Source organism: Rhinolophus hipposideros, assembly GCF_964194185.1.
Source record: "Rhinolophus hipposideros genome assembly, chromosome: 22".
Lineage (NCBI taxonomy): Eukaryota > Metazoa > Chordata > Mammalia > Chiroptera > Rhinolophidae > Rhinolophus > Rhinolophus hipposideros.
The window spans coordinates 3,864,416-3,888,612 of record NC_138068.1 but is presented as its reverse complement, the minus strand read 5'-3'; the positions used below and the strand labels follow the sequence as shown (position 1 = coordinate 3,888,612).

Sequence of the window (24,197 nt, the reverse complement as noted above, 5' to 3'; positions counted from 1 at the left end):
TGCCCTCCACAACTAGATTGAAACAACTACTTGACTTGGAGCTGATGGGTCCTAGAAAAACAGTTAAAATAAAGAAAAGTATAAAAATAAATAAGTAAATAAAAGGCTTTTGAAGTGGGCCACTATTATGCCCATTTTATGGATGAGACCACCGAGCCTCAGGGAGGTACCGTGAGCTGGCCAGGATCACAGAGCCCATAAAGAACGGCACAGGACTTCACCCTCTGGCCATCCGACTTCCACAACTCGTGCTGCTAACCATCAGCTGTAATGCGCCTTGAAGGGTCATTCTACTTCAATCAAGTTGCCCTCCTCTAAAAGAGATACTGTCTGTAAAGGGCTTAAAAGTGTGTCTGACCTATGGTAAGTTTTCAATAAACACCAACTCTCACTACTAGGCGACTGAGAGACGGGGAAGGGAAGAGCATACTAAGACTTCAATTAATGGCAGCTATTTTGATAGTTGGTGCAGGTCTCCTTCCCCAGCAAGCATCCTGGAATTTGGAAATGTTCCGTTTATTTACAAGTGCGGTCTCCCCAGGGCTGTGAGCTCCCTGATTCACCGCTGTCGCTCCAGGACTCCCCATGTGACCTGCCCTAGACCAAGGAGGGGCGCAAGGGACGCCTGTTGAACGGAGAGGAAACAGCGCAGTCACCGACCGTGCCCTTCAGGGCATCTCCCCCAGACATCAGTCCTGAAAGTCATTGCCAAGGAAAGGGCAGGGCAGGTAGGGACAGGTGACGGGGACTCACAGCAGTGATGCAGGCGTCAATGAGCAACTTGGGAGAAGTGATGGAGCTGCGCTTGTGGCCAGGACACGTGCAAAGTCTGAGCGACTCTGCGGTGTGGCGGGCCCCACGGCCACGGGGAGCTCCAAGGCCCCCGCACCGTGGAAAGCGCCAGGGAAAAGCGGGGACCGTGCGGGGACCCCTCGCCCCGCCCCCACCGGGGCCGCGCCGCCTCCCGTCCCGGCTCCGCCGCCGCCACGGAGGAGGAGGAGGAAGACGAGCAAGACAGTGACAGGAAGTCAGAAGTCTCCCAGCAGCAGAAGTGCTTCCCCCGAGGGGACGGCTCCGCCGTCAGCCGTCCGCCCGCGGAGGAGGAGCCGCCACAAAGGGGTACAGGCGGTTGGGGGTCCCGCTCTTCTGTCCCGACGCGGAGCGCCTGCCTGACCTGCAGCACCCCTCGCGTTCTGTACACCTCGAATTCTCTGAGCGGTTCCCAGGGGAGGGCGGGTGCGCCCCAACTGTTACTTACAGTCGTCTAAGTCATCTTGCAAGTCCACAAAGTACAGGGGGATCTCTGAAAACCAAGAGACACAAGGAGTTACGAGGGGGCTGTGCCACGGGGGCTCGAGGGCGGGTTGGGGGCCCCGCGGATCTCGCCGGGTGGTCGCGGCTAAGGAGGAAGGGGCCGCCCCTGCACCCCCGGAGTCCGGGCCCACTTACCCGCCATCTTGGGATGGGCCTGGAGGCGGGGCCGGCGGGAAGGGGCGGGGCACCTAATCCCGGGCCCCGCCCCGCGCCTCCGGCCCCGCCCCCGGCCCCGCGAGCTTCCCGGCGCCGGCTGGGCCCCGCCCTCAGAGCGAAGGTGGCTGCCGAGGTGGGCGGGGAGGTCAGGTGACCCGGCCGGCGTCCCAAGATGGCGGCGGCGGCGGCGCCCCGGAGGCCGCGGTACCGTCCCGGCTGCTGAGCTGGGCCCCGCGCGGCTGGCGGCGGACAGGCCGGATCCAGGGCCCGCACGCGGGCGAGCGCCGCCTGTGCGCGCCCCGCGGCCGCAGCCGGGCCGTGCAGCGTTGGCGCCGTGGAATGCTGGTGCTGGGCCTGGCCTCTCCCTCCTCCACGTAGGGCGGCGGCGGGCCCGCGCCCGGCGGCCGGGCCATGGCGCTGCGGGAGCTCAAAGTGTGTCTGCTGGGGGTGAGTGGCGGCGGGCCGGCCGGGGGGGCCGCGGGAGGCCGGGCAGGCGGGCCGCCGGGCGAGCCCCCGTCCCCGCGTGCGGACGCCGCTCCTGCCCCGGGACCCTCCGGGCGGCCCCGCGCGGCCCGGAGGTCTCGCTGGCGGGGCAGCCTCCCCTCTGCCTCCCGGACGCCGGGGTCGCGAGCCGCGTCTCCCGGTGGCGTCTGGGTGGAGAGCCGCTGCTGAGTCGTTCCCCCCGAGGTGCGAGGCAGGAGTGGCCGGCGCTTCCAGAGCAAGACCGGCGGCGGGGCGCTGGGTCCGGCCGCAGCACGCGTGTCCTGCCCCTGCTGTCGGGGGTTGGGGCCTGGGGGGCCGCCCCTGACCCCTTTCTCCGCAGCTCCTTCCCCGGGCCCGTTCAGACCGCGAAGCCCGGCGGACGGACCTCACCTCGGGGCCTCCCGCCCGTTCAGCGCGCGCCCTGCGGTTGCTCCCGCGCCTCGGTCGCCGTCCTAACCCCAGCACCGCGCCTTCCCCCTCCCAGGTCGGCAGGGGCTGCGATGGACCCGGGGTTACTCAGAAGCCATTCGGGCCTTCGTCGTTCCCTTACACGCGAGGGTGTCCCTTGTCACACTAAGCGACGACTTGGGGTCTTAGTCCGAAAGTCCCTTACAAACTGCAGAACACCTCTCCGACAGTTTGACATCCGCTAATTACCTCCGAACTTTTGTGAAAACCTCCTCGGTGGGTCCCTGAACCTGTCAAACGGACCTCTCCAGGACGAGTTCTCCAAACTCCTGCGCTTAGGGCACAGCGTCGGTTTCGGGGTCCGCCGCAGGTAAACGGTTCCTTACCCGCCTCGTTCTCTTTCAGGACACGGGCGTAGGTAAATCAAGCATCGTGTGGCGGTTCGTGGAAGACAGCTTCGACCCGAACATCAACCCAACTATAGGGTAAGAGATTAAGCTGCTTGAGTCTACATCTGAAGCTGTGCTGGGAAACAAAACGTGCGTTACAGGGCGGGCATCGCCGTCGCGCACTCCGGTGAATTCACACACGTGGGTTCCCATCATCTCAGGAAGGACTGCAGAGAGTTCAGTGTGGATTGCCGCGTTTTAAAAGAACATTGTCTTTCGTGAGGAGCGAAAACATGAATTCAAGTTTTGGTTATTAGACTATATGTAGAAGCCTCCATCCATAAATAACAACAGCAATTACACTTAAAATAAGGGAGACGGAAACGGGTCTGGATACTAGTTTTGGGGGGCATGTCTACCCAAAGGTTTTTAGATGATTTCAGTTCTTCCTGAAAAGGAGGAAGATGGGTCCTCACCCTTTCTCACACATTCCTGCCCTAGTTAGGAATTAACACGTTGATGTTGAAATGTAAGATTTTTTTCTCAGGGGTCTGATTCTTTGGACAAGTGACAGTGACTATAGGGAAAACTTTTCTGGGTGTTTAAATGTTGTACTATTCATACTTCCTCTGCAAAAAGTTGGGTTTCATAGGTTTTAATACTATGTTAGGCTTGTAAAACCGAATAGCATTTACGCTGTTTATATTGCAAACCCCAATCAAATGGTTTCCTCCTTTTGAAGAGAAAGTCTGTTGTGCCTAATGGAGAAATGCCTTACCGTGTACACATGCACATTTGAAGGCATGGAGATAAAACCACCACTAACTTGGCACAATTAAAATGCCTTTCAAGATCCTTCTAGAAAGCGCTGCTGGGTACGTCCACATGTTTAAAGCATGACCTCACCTTCCGCAGGGCCTGCCTGTTGCTACCTGCATGGGAAAGTGAAGTGACAGGAAGTGACAAGGAGTGCTGGTGGTGACTCAGTGAGTGACACACTTCACACTGACTCAGAGCTGAGAACAGCCCTGAAGCACCCAAGTGCTGTCTCCAAAAGGGGAGAGAAAAGTGAAGGGTACAGCTCTGGCGGTCGGTGTGGCCTGACGCCCTATCCTGGGCGTCCCCGCCTCCCTGTTTGTCAGCCTCCCCCGCAGTCTGACAGATGCTGGGGGGGTCCCCGCTCTCTTCACCAGGCTGTCTTCGCTCACATTTCACAGGAAAGAGGAACACAAGACTTGCCCCTTGTTTCCTTCCGCCTTTCCTTGTTTCTTTTTCCTCAACCTCAGCCAGTGTCTTCCTCCTTCATGAACAACCCTCCACACACCTGGGCTCTGGCGACCCCCTCTTGATCAGGTCTCCCCCTTCTTCCCCAGCCCTGCCTTCTTGTCGTAGCCTGCAAACGTGCTCCTATCCTGCTCCATAAAGTGAATACCATTCCCCAAGCCGCTGCTCAAATAGTGGAGCTCTTAAAAAAGAAGTTCCTACTTCCTCAACTGCTGGACACTCCTCAAACCACCATTGTCTCAATTCCACCCACCCCCACCATTCCACTGAAACCACCTCCCCTGGGTACCAGTTTCCATCCACCTGCCAAAACCAGTGGCTTGGTTTTCCTGGATTCACTCATTGAGTGCCTACTGTGTGCCAGATGCTAGACTGGGTGCTGGTGATTTAGACCAGGGATCAACCAACTATGGCCTTTTGGCCCACCTCCTATTTTACGAATAAAGTTTTATTGAAACATAGTCACACCCATTCATTTATATAGCGTCTCCACTGCTCTGGGGCTGCAATGGCAGAGTTTAGTAGTTGTGACTAAGATCCTATGGCCCGCAAAGCTGAAAATATTTACTGTTTGGCCCTTTTCAGAAAACGTTTGCCTACTCCTGATTTAGATAACCTTGGTTTCTGCCTTCATGGACTTGACCTACAAGGAGGAGGCACGTACTCCATGATTAGTGTACAGGAAATTATTAGTTTGACTATTTTCTGTGCGACAGAGGAGACATGTGGAGTGAGTGAGAGCATATCGTGGGCCTAACCCAGGCCTAAGGGGATGACTGACTCCTAAGGAAACAGTGAAGGTACAGAGCACTTGGAAGCCCTGACATTTAAATGTGGAAAGATGAGTGGACTGTACTTCAATACAAAGTTTAAGGAAAAAAAGTTTTTGAAGCGTGCAAGTTCATTGGCAGTGAGTAGCAGAGGGGACTGGGCGTGTTGGAGGGGGTGCCAGGCCCTAGAGAGCCTGTGGCTCCCACGTCACCACACGACGTCTTAGAAGGAAGCTCCCCTGTCTTCCCTGGTTCCTTCCCTATGTCCGTGAACATGCTGCCTCACTGTTGCCTCCTGCCTCTCCTCCCGCTTACTTCGCACACGTTGGTCTTCCCCATGCCGTGTCCTGCTCCACATGTCCCTGTCGTGCTCTCACGCCCTCCCACAGCTCAGCTTCACCTGTGTTACAAGACCCTGGGGCGACTGCAGCCTTTCTCCTTAGGGGCAGGCCCGTGCTTCCAACCCGTGATTTGGACCTCGTCGCCTGCAGAACTCGCTGTCTGTCCCTCCTCCCATACTCGGCCTTCCCAAATGGGCCGATGGGGGAAGAGTGTGGGCGCAGGAGAACCACACCGCCTGGACTTAAACCGGAGCCTGGACCGTGCGCCAGCGGGGAGGATTGCTAGGCAATGGACTGAGCCTCGCTGTGGGAGTGGGGAGATCACAGGGGTGCGTGCCTCCTGGGGCTGTGGGGAGCATTGGGCGGCACGGGATTGGCACGGGAAGTGCGCCATGAGCGCTGTGGGCGCCGCTGTTGTAGGAGTCCTGGGATCCCAGCCATCTGTCCTCACCCCGCTCCCCGGCCCTGTTCATGTCAGTTCTGCCCGGCACTGGGACAAGGACCCTCCTTCCAGCCTGCAGCTCAGAGCCCTCGTCCTGCCTGGCCTGGACTCGACTTTGTGCCGCCTTCTCTCCCACTTCCAGCCAGTTCTCTGAGCTCTGAAAACAAGTCTGATATCCTGGCTCGAGACTATGGCAGGGGACACCTCTCCCAGTCTGGTCCCAGCTTCCTCCATGCTGTTCTCCCCTGCCCCCCACACACACACCCAGTAACACCCTTGCCACACCTGTGTGCATTGCACGTGCTGGGGAGGAGACGCCGTTTCTCTTCTTTGTCCCTTTGATAAGTTCCAGGAGTTTATCTGTTAAGATTTTTTTTGGGGGGGGGGGACATTTAGAACGCCAGATTCAACATGAAAAGGCCTCTGGGTTAGCGTTCTAGAAGCTCTAAAAGTACTGCTCCCCCACTGCTCTTCGCCCCTTTAAGAGTTGCAAACTCCAGTGCTGGCAGGAGCCAGGCAAGAATGTAAATGAGGGAGCTGGCCCAGATGAAAGAACCTGAGGCTCCGGGGTGTGAGCTGCCCCAGTTTCCTGCCTCCCCTTATCCTCTTACCTCCATGGGCGTGTCCCTTCAGTCTCCTCTGATGTCCTCCCTGCCTGTGTGATTCCCAACTAGAGCCCTCCTATTCCTACTGTTGCTTGATGACCTAATTCATATCATGGCTTCAGGTTGTATCCATAGCAGGGCGTTTCAAAGCTGAGGCTTCTTTCAGGTGTTTACATGCTTTGGCCCCTCCCCCCACAGTACACATGCCTGGAGTTGACGTGGCCTCCCCTGTTCAAATCACTAGGGAGTTGCGGTCACCAATGGGAACATTGGTTTCTCAAGTGTGCTGGGACGGACAGATGTTTGGGAAACACCAACCATTCTTCCTTTGCGATCTGTATGCCTTGTATTTTTTTTTACTTGCCTCATCACGTTGGCTACGACCACCAATACTTTGTTGAGAAGTGGGAAGAAGACTTCCTTGCCTCATTCTGGATCTCGGGGGTGGGGGAAACAGTCAGTCTTTTATCACTAGGTGGGATAGCGAGGCTCGGGTTTTTTATAGGTATCAGGTGGAGAATGTTCTTGTCTATCCCTGTGTCGATGAGATTTTTATAAAGGATAGTGTTGAATTGTCAGGTGGGTTTTTTTACATCTTTCGAACTATTCCTATGCTTTTTCTTTTTTAATCTTAAAATACTGAATTACAACAATTGACACTAAAATACTAACCCAGTGTTGCGGTCCGAGGATCAATTTCACTTGGTTACTATGCGTTTTGAATACATTATTGGATTTGATTTACTAAAATATGTTTAACTACGGCTTTTTGCCTCCATGTTCATGATGAACATTGATCTGTAGTTTTCTGCGGTATCTTTCTCTAGTTTTGGTATCAGGGCCTCATAAAAGAAGTTGGGAAGTGTTTTCTCCTCTACTACTGTTTAGGAAGCGTTTACATAGAGTTGGTATTATTTCTCCCTTGAAGAGTTGGTATAATTCACCAATGATGCCAGGTGAGCAAGGAGTTTTCTTTGTCAACAGAATTTTACTACAGATTCAGTTTCTTTAATAAATACAGGCCTATTCATTTCTTCATGAGTATGCTTTGGTAGTTTGTGTCTTTCAAGGAATTTGTCCACTGTATCGATGTTTTTTTTAATTTATTGGCATAAAGCTATCATAATATTCTGTTATTATCCTTTTAATGTCTTGAGGATGTGTTCCATTGTAAGTGTAATGGTCTTCTCAAAGAACCAGTTTTTGATTTCACGTTTCTCTGTTTTCTATTTCATTGAGTTTTGCTTTTATCTTCATTTTTTTCCCTTCCTTTGCTTATTTTGGCTCAGTTTGTTCTTTTAGTTTTTTAAGCTGTCAGTTTAGAATATTGATTTTTTTTTTCAGGCTTTTTCCCCTCTATATAAGCATTTAGAACTATAAATTACCCTGTAAATACTGGTTTAAGTGAATTCCACAGATTTTCATATGTTGTGTTTTCATTTTCATTCAGTTGAAAGTATCTATTTCCCTTGTGACTTGTTTGACCTGTTGGTTTTTTAGGAGTGTGTTTTCTAACTTCCAATTATTCGGGGATTTTCCAGAAATTTTTTGATTGGTTTGTAGTTTAAATCCATTGTGGTCAGAGAAGTTCTCACTATTATTTGAAATCTTTTACATTTGACATTTGTTTTATGGCCTGGAATGTGGTTTTTATGAATGTGTGCTAGAAAAGGGCATGTTTTGCTGCTGTTGTGTAGAGTGTTCTATAAATGTAAATAAGTCAGCTTGGTTAATTGCACTGTTCAATGTCTTCTGTATCCTTACTGAAACCCTCTCATTTTTGCAGTAAAAAGTGTTTGAAATCCAGCCCTAATTGAGGATATGTCTATTTCTCATTTTAGTTCAATCAAGTTTTGTTCTTGTATTTTGAAGCTCTTATTATTGAGTGTATCTACATGTAGTATTGTTGTTTTTCTTGATAACTTGACCCCTTCACCATCATGAAATGTCCTTCTTTTTCCCTGGTTACAGTCCTGATTCTGAATTCTATTTTGTCTCATATTAATTAATACAGACTCTTCAGTTCTCTGCTGATTAGTGGTTGCATGTCTTTTCCCATCTATTTACATCTGTCCTGTTTATAGCTACATACTTTCAATGGCTTTCTTATAGGTAGCATTATGGGTCCTGCTTTCATGTACTCTGACAGTCTCTGCCTTTTCGTTGGAGTGTTTAGAAGACCTTCACTGTTCAGTGTAGTAGTCAGTAGACACATGTGGCTTCATTGACATTGAAGTTAAAATTTGAAACTTGTTTCCTCAGCCACACTATCTACCTTTTAGTCCTCACTGTAGAAAGCTCTGTTGTATAGTACTGGTTTAGACCATTTTTATTCATTATAACTATAAATACGGTTTGGTTTAAATCTACCATCTTGCTATATTTTTGTTTGCCACATGTTAATGATTCAGTTTTGTCTCCACTATTGGCTTGTTAGCTCTACCTCTGTTTTATTATTTTAGTGATTGCACTAGAATGTACAGTATACTTCTTTATCAGTCCACTTGCAAATAATGTACAATTTCACATATACTGTAAGCACCTTACAAGAGTATACTTTCATTTCCCTTCTCTTGGCCTTTGTGCTATTATTGTCATACATCTTATTACTTCTGCATCTTATAAACCCACAGTACACTTTTTTTGGCCTTAGTCAGTGATCTTTTAAAGAGACTATTACTCTTTTTTTCCTCTGATCTTGTGCCAATATCACAGTTTCTTAACTTTTGCATTTTTGTAATAAGTCTTAACGTCCAGTGATGTGAGTCTCTTCTATGTTACTCTTCAAGGGTATCTTAGCTGTTCTGGGCCTGTAGTATTTTCATATAAACATTAAAAATCATCTTGTCTGGTTTCACACTAATCCCCATTGTGTTTTTGATTGGCATTCCACAGAATTTATAAATTGACTTGGAAATAAGTGACATCTTCATAATATTGAATTTTCTAGTACATAAACATAGATTATTCTTCCCTTCATTAGCCTTCTTTATTTTCTCTAATATTTTTTTCTACTTCTCTGTGTAGTGGACTTGTAGTGGACATCTTTCATTAGATTTACTACAAGGAGTTTGATGTTGTAATATTGTTTTATGCTGTTAATGTGCTAAATATTATTGCTCTGCTATATCTTCATTTCTAATCTTTAAACTTTATTTCTTATTTTATTGAATCAAGTAGGATCTCCAGTACAATGTTGAATAGAAATGGTCGTACTGGGCATTCTTATTCGAATCTTACCGGGAAAGCTTTTACTATCATACCATTAAATATATTTGTAGGTTTTTTGGTACATACCCCTTATCAACTGTCCTTTTCATCATTTGCTGGTATTTGTTTTATATAACTACTGGTTTATCAAAAGATTTTTTTCTACATCTGTTAGGTTAATCACATAATTATTCTTTTTTATGCTGTTAATGTGGTAAGTTGCATTGTTGATATTTCATGGAACAAATCCACTTAGATTATGATATATATGTTTTATATATATCACTGGATTTAGTCTGCTATTATCTTTCAGGATTTTGGGGTATTTATAAGTGAGATTGTCGTGTAGTACTCCTTTCTATAATGTACATGTTAGATTTACTATCAAGGTTATGCTTGCCTTATAATACTAGTTGGGAAACTTTTATGGAAGAGTTTGTATAAAATTGCTTTTATATCTTTTTACATAATTAGTAAAATTCATCAATGATGCCATCTGGGCTGCGAGTTCTCCTTGTGTAGTAGAATTTAAATTGTCAGTTTCTCTGATAGTTATAAGATTATTCCTTTTCAGATTTTCTATTGTATTGGTTTTGATTGTGGATTTTTTTGTTTGTTTGTTTTGGGTTTTTTTTGGAATTTTGACTCTTTCATATACTTTTTCCGATTAATTGGCATGCAGATATTAAGAATCTATGCTGCTATCCCTTTTACCTTCCTGACATTAGTTTTGCCTTTGATCAACTCTAGGGGTACGTCTGTTCTCTATTTCATGTTACTTTCTGCTCCAATTGATTGTTCCTGTGCCATTCAATGTGCTGTTCTTTTTCTAACTTTGTGATATGATTACATCGCTGATTTTCACTGTCTATTGTTTTCAGTTGTATTCCTTACATTTTAAAACCCTAACTATGGCTTTTGCTAGATCCAACAAGTCTTTATATATCATAGTTTCATTATCATTCAGTTTAAAATATTTTCCAATTTCTGTTATGATTTCATCTTTGATCCAAGTGTCATTTAGATGCATGTTTCTCAATTTCCAAACATTGGGAAGATTTTCTAGTTAACTTCGTTAATGATTACCCAGCACAATATATTGAGATGAGAGAGCATAGTTTATATGATTCAAATCCTTTAAAATCTCATAGAGTTTTCTGTGTGGCCCAGCATGTGTTGATTTTGGTAAATGATCCATATGTGTTTGAAAAGATTATATGCTCTGAGCCATTAGGTGCCGTGTTCTATGACTGGAATTAGGTCAAGTTTATTAATCATCGTGTTCATGTTTTCTGTTATCCTTGCTGGTTTTTTGGTCTACCTGAATCCATCAGTCACTGAGAGAAGTGGGACAAAGTCTCCCACTATGTTTGTGTATTGTCTGTTTATCATTTCTCACTCTATCAGTTTTGCAGCTACATTAAACACCTGCAGATTTAGAATTTTGGATCTTACTTATAATGCAAACCTTCCGACTTTCTAAAATACACTCTTTAGCTATAGGAATGCGTTTTGCCTTGAACTCTAGTTTGTCTATTATTGATATAAAAACAGTATTTCCTTTGGTCAGTGCGTCTTTTTCTCATCCTTTTGTTTTTCACCTTTATGTTTTAGGTGGGTTTTGTAAGCTCATGGTCTGATTTCCATAAAGTATACTCCACATAACCACCACCCTAGTGAAGATCCAGAAATTTCCACGACCTCAGAAAGTTCCTTATGTGAATCCCACTTCCCTTGAGCAGCCTCTGTGGTCATCTCGGTCCCTAGAGATTAATTTGTCTGTTCTTGAATTTCACATAAATGAAATAATACAGAATGTACTCTTTGGTGTCTGGTTTCTTCTCCCTAAAACAATGTTTTGGAGATTCAGTATTGTTGTTGCATGTGTCATGGTCCTTTTTTTAATTGGTGAGTAATATTCTCTTATATGACTAGATAACAATTGGTTTACCCATTCTCCTGGCTCTGGACATCCAGGTCCTTTCCAGTTTAGAGCTATTAGGAATAGAGATGCTGTGAAAATACTTTTACAACTCTTTTTGTGGCCATAGGTAGGCCATTCATTTCCTTTGGGTAAATAACTACGTGGGAGTAGAACTTCTAGCTCATAGGGTCGGTGCATGTATAACTTAGTCAGTTGCCAAACGGTTGTCCAAAGTGGTTGTATCATATTCCCCTCTCACCAGCAATGTGTAGAAATAGTCCAGTCACTCTGCGTCCTGCCCAGTATATGTCTGTCTTTGTCACCTCAGTTGTGCTATGGGCGTAAAATGGTACTTCACTGTGTTTTAATCTGCATTTCCCAGGTGACCGATAACATTAAGCATCTTTGCATGAGCCTGTTTTTCATTCATACGTCTTTTATGAATTCACTCTTCAAGTCTTTGGCCCACTTTTATTTGGGGTTTTTGTCTTATTACAGATTTATGGAAATTATTTGTATATTACAAATACAGCTCTTTTGTCAGGTATATTTAGTGCGAATATTTTCGCAGGTATGTTTCTTGTGAATGTTTTCTTCCATGGCTTGCCTTTTCCTTTCTTAATGATGTCTTCTGTTGAAGAGGAGCTTTCATTTTAATGAAGTCCATGTTATCGATTTTGTCTTTTTGGGTTCATAGTTTTTTGGTCCTCTCTAAGTAAGCTCTGCCTGCCCTAAGGTCTCAAAGATATTTTCCTGTTTTCTTCACAGTTTAGCTTTACATGTAATTGAGCCATCTCAAATTAAATTTCTGTATCATGGTTTCTGCTGAGTGGTCTGTCATCCCCTTTAGCATATATGTAATGTGTCTTTTTATTATCTGGCTGCTTCTAAGATCTGCTCTTTATTTTTTGTTTTCAGCAATTTACTGTAATGTGCTAGATGCACAATATCTTCAGTTTTCACTGAGTTTCTTGAATTAGAAATTTATTATTTGGGACATTTTCAGCTATTATTTTTTAAAATAATTTGGCTACCTTATTTTCTTGCTCTGCCTACGGGATTCCAGTTACCCATGTTAAACTGTTAGATATTATCGCACAGGTAACTGAGGATAAGTTTTGTTTTCATCTTTTTCTCTTTGTTCTTAGGATCACATTATTTCTATTCATCTGTTTTTAAGTTCAGTTGATCCCTTCTACTGTCTGTTCAGCACATCTAGTGTATTTTTTTTCACTTCAGATACTGTCCTTAAGTCGAGAATTTTCATTTGGTTCTCTTTTATATTTCATATGCTTAGATTCCCCATCTGTTCACTCAATGTGACTATCTTGCTTTAAGTCCTAATTATATCTATACTAGGTACTTTTAAAGTACATGTCTGCCAGTGCCGACATGGGGATCAGCTCAGGATCTGTTGCTATTCACTCTTTTTTCTCTTGACCTTGGGTCACATTTCTTTACATATCTAGTGATGTTTTCTTGTATACTGGACACTGCAGAAGATGTGTTGCAGGGGTTTTAGATTCTCTTATCTTCTGCCGAGGAGAGCTGCGTTTTGTTTTAGCAGAAAGTTAAATTGGACTGGTGAATTTAACTTTGAACTTGTGGAAGTTGCTTTTAACCAATTTGTTAGGATGGTTCTTCTATCGGAATGTTGCCTTTGGCCTATGGCAAATCCTTACTCCTAGGATCTTTACTTCTAGGGTACATCCTCCCTGAGGTTTCATTCATGGTGTTCACTAAGCCCCTGGAACAAGGCAGGATTCAAACTCCCAGGTCTTTCTTTCCTGCAGTTGGCAACAGCTTAAATCCCTGCTGAGCTTTTGTCAGACTTCCAGCTATTCCTGTCCTTGGAGTCTCCCCCATTGTGTGTGGCGTTTGGGAGTCCGCCATGGATTTGCGAGGAGTTTATGTTATGGATTTGCAGCTCCCTCTGCAACACCTTCATTTCCGGGCCATGTCCTCTCTATTTCACCTCTCCCTCCAGCCAGTAGGGCAGGTTTTCTGCTTGTTGTGTTTGTGGGGATTGTCCCAGTACAAGATCAGCCTCCATCACTGCACTCATAAGTCCCCAACTTTGACTTTTAATATGAATGTTTAATTATTTCACTTTTAATATAATTAGTGATCTATTTATGTTTAAACCTACAATTTTACACATTGCTTTTTACTTATGCTGTCTGTTCTGGTTTTTTTTATTGAATTTTGGTGGGGTTTTTTTGTGTTTTTTTTTTTAAGGAGGGCACAGCTCACAGTGGCCCGTGTGGGGACCGAACCGGCAACCTTGGTGTTATTAGCACCGTGCTCTAACCAATTGAGCTAACCGGCCGGCCTCTGTTTTGTTTTTAATGCTGTTTCCCCCTTTATTATCTTCGTAATTATACATTCTTTTATTATTAAGTGTTTACTCTTAATTATCTTATTGCATCCTTGACTTCTTTGAGTCTAATATAAATTATTATTACTTATGCCATGTTCCAACAATGCAAGGAGCTCAAATCAATTTCTCTGCTTCCTGCCTTTTATTCTCCTTTAGTGTATTTTAATTTCATAACTCAGACCTCAATGGCCAATTATTTTTCTTATACAATGAACATTCTGTCAATTTCCTCCGCGTTTATTCTTTCCATTGCTTTACATTCTGCCTGCATTTCTGGCTTTCCATCTGAGATTATTTACTTCATTTTGAACCATTTCGTATTTCCTTTAATACACTCTTTAGAGCTCAGTTGTGTATCTGAAAATGTCTTAATTTCATCTTTTTTTTTAAATTGAGCTTTTATTTACATACAATAAAATGTATATGTAGTTCAGTGGATTTTCACCTTGTACTTCTTTAAGTGCCATCAAGGTAAAGAACATTCCCCTTACCCCAGAAAGCCCCCTTCCTGGTATATTCACCCTCAGCTACCTAACCACTGTTACGACTCTGTCACCATAGAGTAGATATATGTGTTTCTAAGTTTCATGTAAATGGAGTCACATCACATGTACTTATTTTTGCTGCCTTCTTTTCTCATTAGAATACTGTTTTTAAGATTCATCTATGTTTTTGTGTATACTAGTGGTTTGTTCCTTTTAAATGCTAAGTAGCAGTGTTCCATTGTATGAATAGACCGTGATTTGTTTATCCAGTCTCCTTTGGGTGGACATTTAAATGGAGTCCAGTTTTGAAATATTGTGTATAAAGTTGCTATGAACATTTGCATGCAGTTATTTTTGTGGACATATATACGTTACTATTGAATATATACCTGAGGGTGGAATTTCTGATTAATAGGCATATTTGTTGTTTATTGCTGTATAACAGATTGCCTTAAAACAACAGTGAACATGTATTATCTCACACAGTTTCGTGGGTCAGGAATTGAGGAGCAGCGTGGCTGGCTTGAGCTGCCTGAGTGTCCTCACAACCTGGGAGCCGTCTCCTCATAACGAGTCACCCATGAAAGCCCAAGACAGAAGGCGTACTGTCTTTATGACTTCCTGTGTCATTCCCATAGTCACCTGTTGATGCCCGGGGTCAGCCCCATTCACTGTGGGAAGAGACTACGGACATGAGATCCAGCAGTGGGGCTCCATTAGAGCCATCGTGAGTGCTGGCTGCTCCGGGAGCTTTAAAGGCATGTTTCACTTCCTACACAAATGCTGTTTCCCAGAGGTGCTGGCCTACTCTTTTCCGTTCCCTCCAGCAGTACATCTGGGCCCTTTGTTCCACACCTTCACCAGCAGTTGTTTTTAAATTTAGCTGTTCTGGTCAGGTTGTAATCATTTTGCCGTCTATTTTCATTGGATATAGTATTCTTGGTTTTCACTTACTGTCTTTCAGACCTTCAAAAATGCATATCCCATTTTCTTGTGGCTTCATCTATTTTTATTGAAATCAGATGTCAGTTGCGTTGCTCTCTTGATGTTAATGTGTTATTTTTTTCCTCTGAGGGCCTTCAAAATTTCTTGTCTTTGGGTGAGTGAGGTTTTCATTGTATTCGTCCTGCTTGGGCACATAGTATTCCTTGAATCTATGGTTTGATGTCTTTCAAGGTGGAAAATTCTTAACCATTATCTCATCAATACTGCTTTTGCTCCATTTTTCTCTCCTCACATTCTCGGGCTACTGGTACTTGTAGTTTAGAATTTTTGCATATTTTTTCCCATGTCTCTTACACTCTTTTCTGTATTTTCCATCATTTTTTCCTCCATGCTTCAGTCTGGATATTTTCTTCTGGCCCCTCATCCAGTTCTTAAATCATTTTTCTCCCCAGCTAATTCTAACCTGATTGCAAACCTATCCATTAAGTTGTTTGGTGTTTTTTGTTTGTTTGTTTGTTTGTTTTTGTTTTTTTTGTTTTTTTGCTATGGGTGAGATTTTGTTTTTATTTCATGTTTCTTTTCCCTACAAAATAATATTTCTTCAAATTTTTCTGTAGTGAATACAAATTTTTCTTTTGATGGAAAGCTTTTTCTCTTTTTTTTTTTTTTTTTTAAAGCAAAAGCCACATCAAGTCCTGGTGACAACCAATAAGAATAAGAGCAGCAAGTCAAATGTAATGAATCTCAAAGCGAGGGCGGTTGTGGATAAAGGTTCTAAGAGAGGTTGACACTTGCCTGATCCATGGTAGTTATGTGACTGTGATATTTGTCTTATGGTTACTTGAGTGGCCAGGCGGCTTCTGGAAGTCCTTGCTGCCTTTCATCCAACTAAGACAATTTTAGATGATCACATTTTTCGGTGAGGTGGTTGTGAGACCAAAAAGCCAAGCCCCAGCCATGCCCGTTTCACTTTTGGATTCACTCCCAGGACACTGTGAAGGGGAAAAGATTCCTCAGGCTCCTCGCACGACAGGGTTCTGCTTGGATCAGGACAATAGTTATCCTTCAGTTTGTATGGGGTGCCATCGTCAGCCCCCCAAAGCGCCACGCTAGCTCTTAAAATATCCTGGTTGTTGGTTAATTCTCCATTAAGTTCTTGATTTCAGCTATTTTTCTAAAGCCAGCGGATCCAATAGGTTCCGTTTGTTTTAGTTTCATTTTCTCTGCTGAAATTGTTAGTTTTGTTTTTATTTTTTTAAACGTATTAGGCATAATTATTTTAAAGTCCACTTCTAATGACAAAAATAGAGTGGAAAGTGGATGATGATTAGAGTTGGGTAATGGAGTCTACTTTCATGTGTGAGAAATTTCATAATAAAAGTTAAAATAAAGATGTCTGATAATCAGTGCATTCTCTGGATCACATACATTTCACTGTACGTCTTTTATCTTGATTTTTGACTTGTCTCCTTGTGCGCATAGTTTTTTATTGTGTTCCGTAAATTTTGTGTTAAAGCTTTATAAGTAACTTGAGGCTCTAGATCAGAGTCAGCAAACCTGCATCTCAGGAGCCCCGTCCAGTCACACCAGTTCATTTACATTTAGTCTGTGGCTGCTTTGACGCAACAGCAGCCAAGGTGACGGAGACTACGGCATCCAAAACTAAAACTGAAAATATTTACTATGTGGCCCTTTACAGAAAAAGTTCTCTGACTCCACTCTGCATGTTTTCCCCCAGACACGCAAATCCAGTCCCCACTACCACACGGACTCCTTATGGCTCCCTCATGGGACAAAATCTAAATGACCTTTCTTAGTTTAAGTCTGTACCCACCAGTCTCTCCTAACCCCTCCTACCAACTTTCCCCCAAACCTGTTTTTACAATCTTTGTGCCTTTCGGGATTTTTTTGTGTGGGTGTTTTTTGTTTGTTTGTTTGTTTTCTTTCTGCCATATTGTGTTGGCTAGACTGTCCAGTACAGTGTTAAATAGAAGTGGTGAGGGTGGACATCCATGCTTTGTTCTTAGGATGTGGCTAAAATTAAAGAATAACAACCAAAATATTGGTGAGAATGTGAAATAACTAAAACTTTATACATTTCTGGTGAGAGTGTAAAATGGTATGACTACTTTGGAGGACTCTTTTCATAGGCAGTTAACGCGCTAACCCAGCAATTCCACCCATAGGTATTTATCTAAGAAAAATAAAAATATATATTTCTGAAAAGACTTGTGCAAAAAAAATGTTTCCTACAGCCTTATTCATAATAGCCAAATACTTAAAACTACCCAAATATCCCTCAACATAAGAATGGGCAAAGTGTGATATGGTCGTATAGTGAATATCACACAGCAATAAAAGAGAACTACCAAATAATATAGATAAATTTCAAAAACACTGTTAAATGAAGGAAGCTTCACTTATGTGAAATCCAAGGACAATCAAAACTAATCTATGAGATTGAGTCAAAAATGGTTTGCCTGAGGAAGGCACAAGAGTTAACTGGAAATGGGCGTGAGCAAACTTTCTGGGGTTGTAGAAATGTTCTTTGTCTTGTTTGGCGCCAGTTACACGAGAATATGAAATGTCAAAACTTACTGAACTGAAAACCAACCCTCTCTGCATTTTATTGTACTTCAATTATACTTCAATAAATAGGTGTCATTTTTAAAATTCTTTGTTATAGGTACTGAAGTTATTCCTAGTTTTCAAATGAGAGAACTGAGGCAATGAGAGATTAATCGACTCGTCCAATGATATGCTGTTGGTGGCAAAACTAATCAGCAGAGTCGAGTCGTCCGGCCTGAAAGTCTGCGTGCTTCACCGGCTCGCTTTCTCATGCCCTGTGACTCAGCAACTCTACTTCTGGGACTTTATCCTACAGATTAACTCACATACGTCCCAAACACGGCTGGTAATTGCACAAAGTTCACGATTGCAGCCTTGTTGATTAGTAGGGATCTGATGATATAAATGATAGTGCAAACTATATAGTGCAAACTATATTCAATATAATATGATAAAGGAAATAAACAGCTTGAGAAAACTATAGCTTTATATTCGGTGACCTCCAATATAGTGTATAGTGAAAAAAATCAAAGATATGTAGCATATATTACCATCTGGATTAAAAAGAAAGGAGTACGTAGGGGCAAGCTGTATATATTTGTGCTGTATTAACCTCAACTGTTTCTGAAAGAAGACCTAAGAAACTATTAAGGTCAGTTTCCAGAAAGAAGAATTGACTGGCTGGGCGAAAGGGGTAGGAGGGAGACATTTCACTATAGACCCATTTTGTGCATTTTGGGTAATGAAGCATGTGAATGTATTACCTATTCAGAAAATTAATGAATACAATTATAATTTGGAAATGACTGGAATAGCTCATCACACACATAGCTGCCTGAGCTGACAGAAGCCTGCCTCAGACTTCTCCAAACTTTCCCTCCCCTTCACACCAGTCAACACCCTGTGACTTTTGTGTGTCAGCCTCCAAGGGTCCCTTCTTGTTATCAAACCTACCCATCTTTCTCCGGAGTCATTTTAGGGCCTCTTAGCTTGTTTCCTTCTTTTTTTCCCTTTTCTGTCTAGTTACCACCATTGTCCATTCTCTTACAATCCTTAGTGTTGCCCAGCTTTTGCCTATCTGTTCCTTAAAAGTAGAGATCGATGTCACTCACGCATCGGTTGTTAAGGGCCTGGGTTGTAGGCCCAGGGTTGGACCCCAACCCCAAAGGTCTGTTGCCCCAAAGGTCTGTTGCCCGTTTCCAGAATTCATCTCTAAAGCAGGTCTGATAACATCATCCCTTCCTTCCTTCCCCCTCTCAGAGGCTCCCCTTCACTTTCAGCTGTCTTTCCCAAAACATCATCTGTGAGATGATGGTTAGACGGTGCTCAGATAAACGTTTTAAATGTATATTGCTAACTAGTTTATTGTCTGTTAGGGACAATAAAACTAGTCCATGAAACCTGTGGGTTTTTAATTGGTGTACCAATGCTGTTGCTTAGACAAGGCGAAGTGTTTAAAAAGTGATTTTTTATTTTTTTTCCACAATATTCAGAAGTAAACAATTCAGTTGGAACACAGATCCAGCAGAATGGTGACAGTGCAGCCCTGGCCTTTGGGGAGATGCTGACTGACAGGAAATGGGGCGCATCTCACAGAGTGGATGCTCATCGGTGCTGGAGGGCAGTGGCTGGCTGACGTTCATCCGCTGTCTGACCCTGGCCTGCGCGGCACCCTTTTCTGTGGCTAACTGCACTCACCACCCCGCCCCACCCATCAGTCTAACCCGCACGACACCCACCCCACCCAGGTCCTACCCCATCCCTCCTTCACTTCTGGGTTCAGCTCCAACTTCACCTCTCCTCTGAAGTCCTCCCTAGTGTATTAGTTTCCTATCGCTGCTGTAACAACTTCTAGCAAACTTAGTGGCTCACAAGAATACAAATTTATTATTTTATAATTCTAGAAATCAGAAGTCTGAAGTCAGTTTCACTGGCTTAAATTCAAGGTGTTGGCAGCGCGGGTTCCTTCCAGATGCTCTGAGGGGAGAATGCATGACCTCACCCTTTACAGCTTCTGATGGCTGCCTCAGCTTGTGGCCCTTTCATCCATCTTCAGGGCACGTCATTCCCGTCTCCACTTCCATCTGCACATTCCTTCTTTCCTGGCTCTGACTGCTCCTGGTCCCTCTCATCAGAACTCTGGTGATTACTACCTGAGTGATCGACTCCTTGCCCATTGCAAGATTCTTAACCTAATAACGTCGCCAGCTCCCTTTGCCATGCAAGGGACCCCGACCCAGGCTCTGGGGTCGGGTGTGAACACCCTGTAGAGGGAGGGGCATCATTGGCCCCCTCGGCCGGGCGTCACCACTGTCCTAGGGCTTAGAGCTGGCTTCACCTCTGTGCTCCTACAACTCTGTCCATCCTTTGGTATCTCATTGACTGTCTGCCTCGGAGTCATCTGTTCCCCTGACCGGTCCTCCCGCTGTGATCCCCTGGGGGCAGGGACAGAGTGGTACTCATCTTGCCTGCCTGGGCTTCCTGTTGTCAGGTGGAGGCCGTGTCTGCGGGAGTAGGTCACCCGGGGCAAGGCGGCACTGGGTGCTGAAGAATCAGACGCGGGCAGAGGCTCGCAGTGAGGACCAAACAGGGCTCAAGCAGCAGGAGAGGACCTTACAGTGATGAGCACTTAGTTGACACAGCTCATTTTGTCATCATTACTGTTGATTTTATTGTGTGTGATGTGAAAGGTTGTATATGCTGTAACTTATTCTTGACAAACTTAGGAAAAGGGAGACTAAACTCTTTGTTATTAAACTTAGTTATCTTTATACTTCAAGAAATGCTTTTGTGATTTTAAATATTTTCCTAAAAGATTTTAGAAGGACAAAAAAATATAAGAAATGCTAAAGGATTTGTTTGGGACGACGGGAACCTGTGGAGCGAACATCTGTTTGGAGTGGGCGGTGACTGCTGAGAAGGAAGCACCGTGCAGAGTGACCCCTGAACTCTTCCATCTCATCAGCTTAGGAGATGGGAGAGTTTAAAGGAAGGGTTAAAAATATGCATGATGATGGAACCCACATCAGTAACTGAATTTATAGATACTTATAAGACTTCCGGTTTTTGGAAGCCACTTCAGCATAAGATAGAAGTACCTGCATATTCAGCTAATCTCACTGAGAACCCGACAAATTCTTGCACCATCCTGAACTCTCCTGAAGGCCCCTTGGTATGTCCAGTAGAGGAACTACCCGATTTCATGTACCTTTAGTCTTTTTATGTCTCAATTTTGATGTATTCAATAGTGTTTCTATCAGTATATGTAACCTAGAGATCCAAGCATTGTTTGTGTGAGACTTAGAGTTGTTTAGAAGTTACTGTCATTCGTTAATTTTTAAATGTGCTGAGCTGTTCATCCTGAAAAGGCACCATCTATCATTATGGGGATGACAGCATCCCGTGTGCCATTCAAGAAAAGGGCTTACAGTCGAGAGAGGTACTGGAATGTGATGGCAGGGCACACCTGTGTTCTGCAAGAGCTAAACATGTCCACTGCCCCTAAAGAAAAGAAATTTTAGAACACCTTGTGACAAGTATTTTTGTTGGGAACACGTCCTCTGACCAGAGATCATGACTGCTTGGTGTGCGTGACAGTCATAGTTTTAGAATATCATGAAAAATGGAGACGTATATGAAAGGCATTCTAGGTGTAGGAAATAATGCTAGTAGGGATTTTAGATTAAAGAGGTAATAAGACCTGCCTAGGCGGAGTGAAGAGAGGTGGTTTAGTAGTGAAAAATAAGGTTATCAGACAAGTAAATGGCAGGCTGGGAAATAAAAATGTATCATTTGGATGGCAGGAAGCCATTGCCCATTTTTCAAAGAGCAAGATATTGAAGTTATCATACCCTCCGCATCATTTAACTTGAATGTTAAAGAAGTGATCTTGGAGTCCAAGTGACAGTGGGAGGGGAAAGTTGGAGTAGTCCCATTTGAAGATTAGAGTCCAGTGTATGAACTGATTCCAGGGGTTGAGCTTCAAGTGTAGATTAAATATAAAATAAAGAACCAGACAGCTCTACAAAATTGGGTGCAAGTACCGAAGGGCACAGACTGTCTTTGCAGACCAGCTTCAGTTCTTTGGAAGGCAGACCTCATGTTCTGATGGAGAACTTGGAATTTGGGACTCTTGGGATGGGGTGGAAATGAGCCCTGTCCTTACCCTGTTGAAATGGTGTTTAGATTGTGTAATTAAGCTAAAGTCACTCAGATTTAGAAAAGCACTGTTTTCAACAGATAAAAACGTGAAGCTGTGGGAAGGAATTCATTCAAGTGAGCTCAGCAGGAGGTCCTCTGCCCCCAAGCTAGCCCATAGCTCCCTAGGGACCATGTGGGAGAGACGCTGGGCAACACCCCGTCTCTTGTATGATCTTGTGTCCAGGTGTTACCACTCCATAGACGAACCAAATCCAAGTGCTGAGAAGAACGAAATGATCGGTCTGATAGGCCAAGATTTCAGACTCTCAAAACTCAACACAGATGCCTGTTGCTCTGAGGAGTCATGGGTGGGGCTCGAGGAGAGGTGGGGGAGGTGTGATCACCTCACGTTAGCCAGCCGCGGGGAAGAACACCTGATTCAACACGAGCCAGTGGCAGAGATAGCCCGGAAGTCTGAGTGATGGAGGGACATGGTGACTCTTCCCTCAAGCCTGGATTTTTGCCTGTCACCTAGCACAGGGGCTAGAACTGGTGGCTGAGTGCACAGGAAGGACTCCTGGGGCACGGTCCGCTCTGTGCTGGTTGAACCACATGCCTCTCACCCTGGAGGCCACACACTGGGCTACAGTTAAAGCCCAGGGTCATCTCTAATCTCAGCTCTGTGTGCCCTTGAGTAGCACTTCTCACTTTGGGAAGTGCGTGGCCGACCGTTGGAGTAAAGAAAGCAAAATGGCTTATGGACGATGGGATAAATATTTTGTCAGAATTCTAGGAGAGCACCGGAAGGAGATGAGGAAGACATCCCTATTACAGGGGAAGAAGTACAGCAGGGCCCCTACCCTGCTGGAGTGTACATTTCTCATGGGTGAGTGAGACACTGGACAGGTGAATTAAGAAAAGAAAACCACAGTTATGCTGATTAGCTTATTTATGATAAGCTAATCAGACAGTGTACAGACATTGTAGTAGGTGCCCTGAAGACAAAACGGATGGTGTGTGTGTTGTGGAGTGAAGTCAGGGTGGAAGCTGCCTGGTTTGGGTGGACCACACAGCTTTCTGTGATCTTGGACCTAAGACCTAAAGAATGAGGAGCATCTTGCCACGGGAGAGCCAGTGATAAAGCATTCAAGGGGAAGGGACAGTTGGTATAAAGGCAGAAACAGGAACAATTGGACGGATTTGGGACTGGGACAGTGCGACCAAGGTCTGACTGCAGTGGCCCAGGCACGGTGTGCTGGGGTCCTGATCCAGGGTCTTGGTGATGATGAATCAGGAAAAGATATCTCTGACTCAGCCGGAGTCAGAAAAGTGGAAATCACAGCCAGTGGGAATGGAAATGTGTTTATTCTCAAGTCGGGAAGGTTCAGGGGGACATGTTGGGGGACTTAGGGTTTCTAATCTCTGTTTTCTCTGAGAGGGCTAAATAAGCTATTGCCCTGAAGAGGAGGGTAGCAGGAAGCGATGGGGAGCTGCAAAGGAGCCATAAGAACGTGGGATAATTGCTGTGTGGGATGAGAGGTCTGAGAGGCAGGCCCAGCTAACGTAGGGTGGTCTTCACACTGGCCTGCATAGCTTGGCCACTTGCCTGCAGCACGGCAGCCACCCCACCACTGGATAGAAGAAGCAAGTGGAGAGGTCATTTGGGGCTTTCCTGGGTGGGTGAGACAGAAGGACCGACAAGATTCCTGAAGAACTGGCAGTGTGAGCTTGTGATGCCGGAGATGAAGGACAAGAAGCCGACAAGTGAAGACCCAAATAGAGAGCTTTCGGCACAAGAAAACTGGTGTAGGTAGGAAGGGTGTGTTGCGATTGCCGAGGTGGGAGAGCTAGAAGGATGGCCTAGGCTCAGGGACAGGAAGTTGGGTTTAATCCTTTCAGATACTTGCCTGCCGCGACAGCAGCCATTTTGTCTTTCTCCTGCCTGAGGAATCCATCTGTGCTTTCACTGAAGGGAAATGGGTGGCAGGCAGGTTGAGCTGCAGCGAATTCTAATCCTATAATGAAACATTTCCTTTTAATTGTCACATATACCTTTCTCGGCTTTTTGTCTACTCCAAGTATATTTATTTCTTCTTGTTCTTTGAGCAGCCAAAATGGATGTGTTGAATACACTGGCTCTGTTAACAGACCTCTATTGGATGCCTGTTGTCACTCTTAAATGGAACACCAGGGCCATAATTGATGGAGAGTTGAGTTGCAAGCTTTTAGGACTAATTGTAAAGTCTAAACTAAAACATTTCCCGGAGCTGCCTTTAAATACTAATAATAATAATAATACCTTGTATAGGAGTAGTGCTTTGCAATTTACAAAGCACTTTCACATACATCATAT

General features: G+C 44.5%; 2 protein-coding genes across 2 annotated transcripts in view; one reads left to right on the top strand and one right to left on the bottom strand.

Annotated features, from left to right (window-relative positions):
* LOC308490796 (serine/threonine-protein phosphatase 4 regulatory subunit 1-like) overlaps nt 1-1,883 on the bottom strand; it is a gene marked incomplete at its 5' end in the record, with an annotated part of 70,389 nt that extends 68,506 nt beyond the window's left edge. Inside the window, 5 exon segments of the mRNA XM_081033424.1 lie at nt 1,259-1,303; nt 1,450-1,492; nt 1,495-1,626; nt 1,628-1,865; nt 1,867-1,883. Coding sequence (XP_080889550.1) covers nt 1,259-1,303; nt 1,450-1,492; nt 1,495-1,626; nt 1,628-1,865; nt 1,867-1,883 — 475 coding nt within the window.
* The window catches only part of RAB22A (RAB22A, member RAS oncogene family), a 39,082-nt gene continuing 16,467 nt past the window's right edge, over nt 1,583-24,197 (top strand). Inside the window, exons 1-2 of the mRNA XM_081033425.1 lie at nt 1,583-1,917; nt 2,767-2,846. Coding sequence (XP_080889551.1) covers nt 1,882-1,917; nt 2,767-2,846 — 116 coding nt within the window. The 5' untranslated portion in view covers nt 1,583-1,881. The remainder of the gene's footprint in view (nt 1,918-2,766; nt 2,847-24,197) is intronic.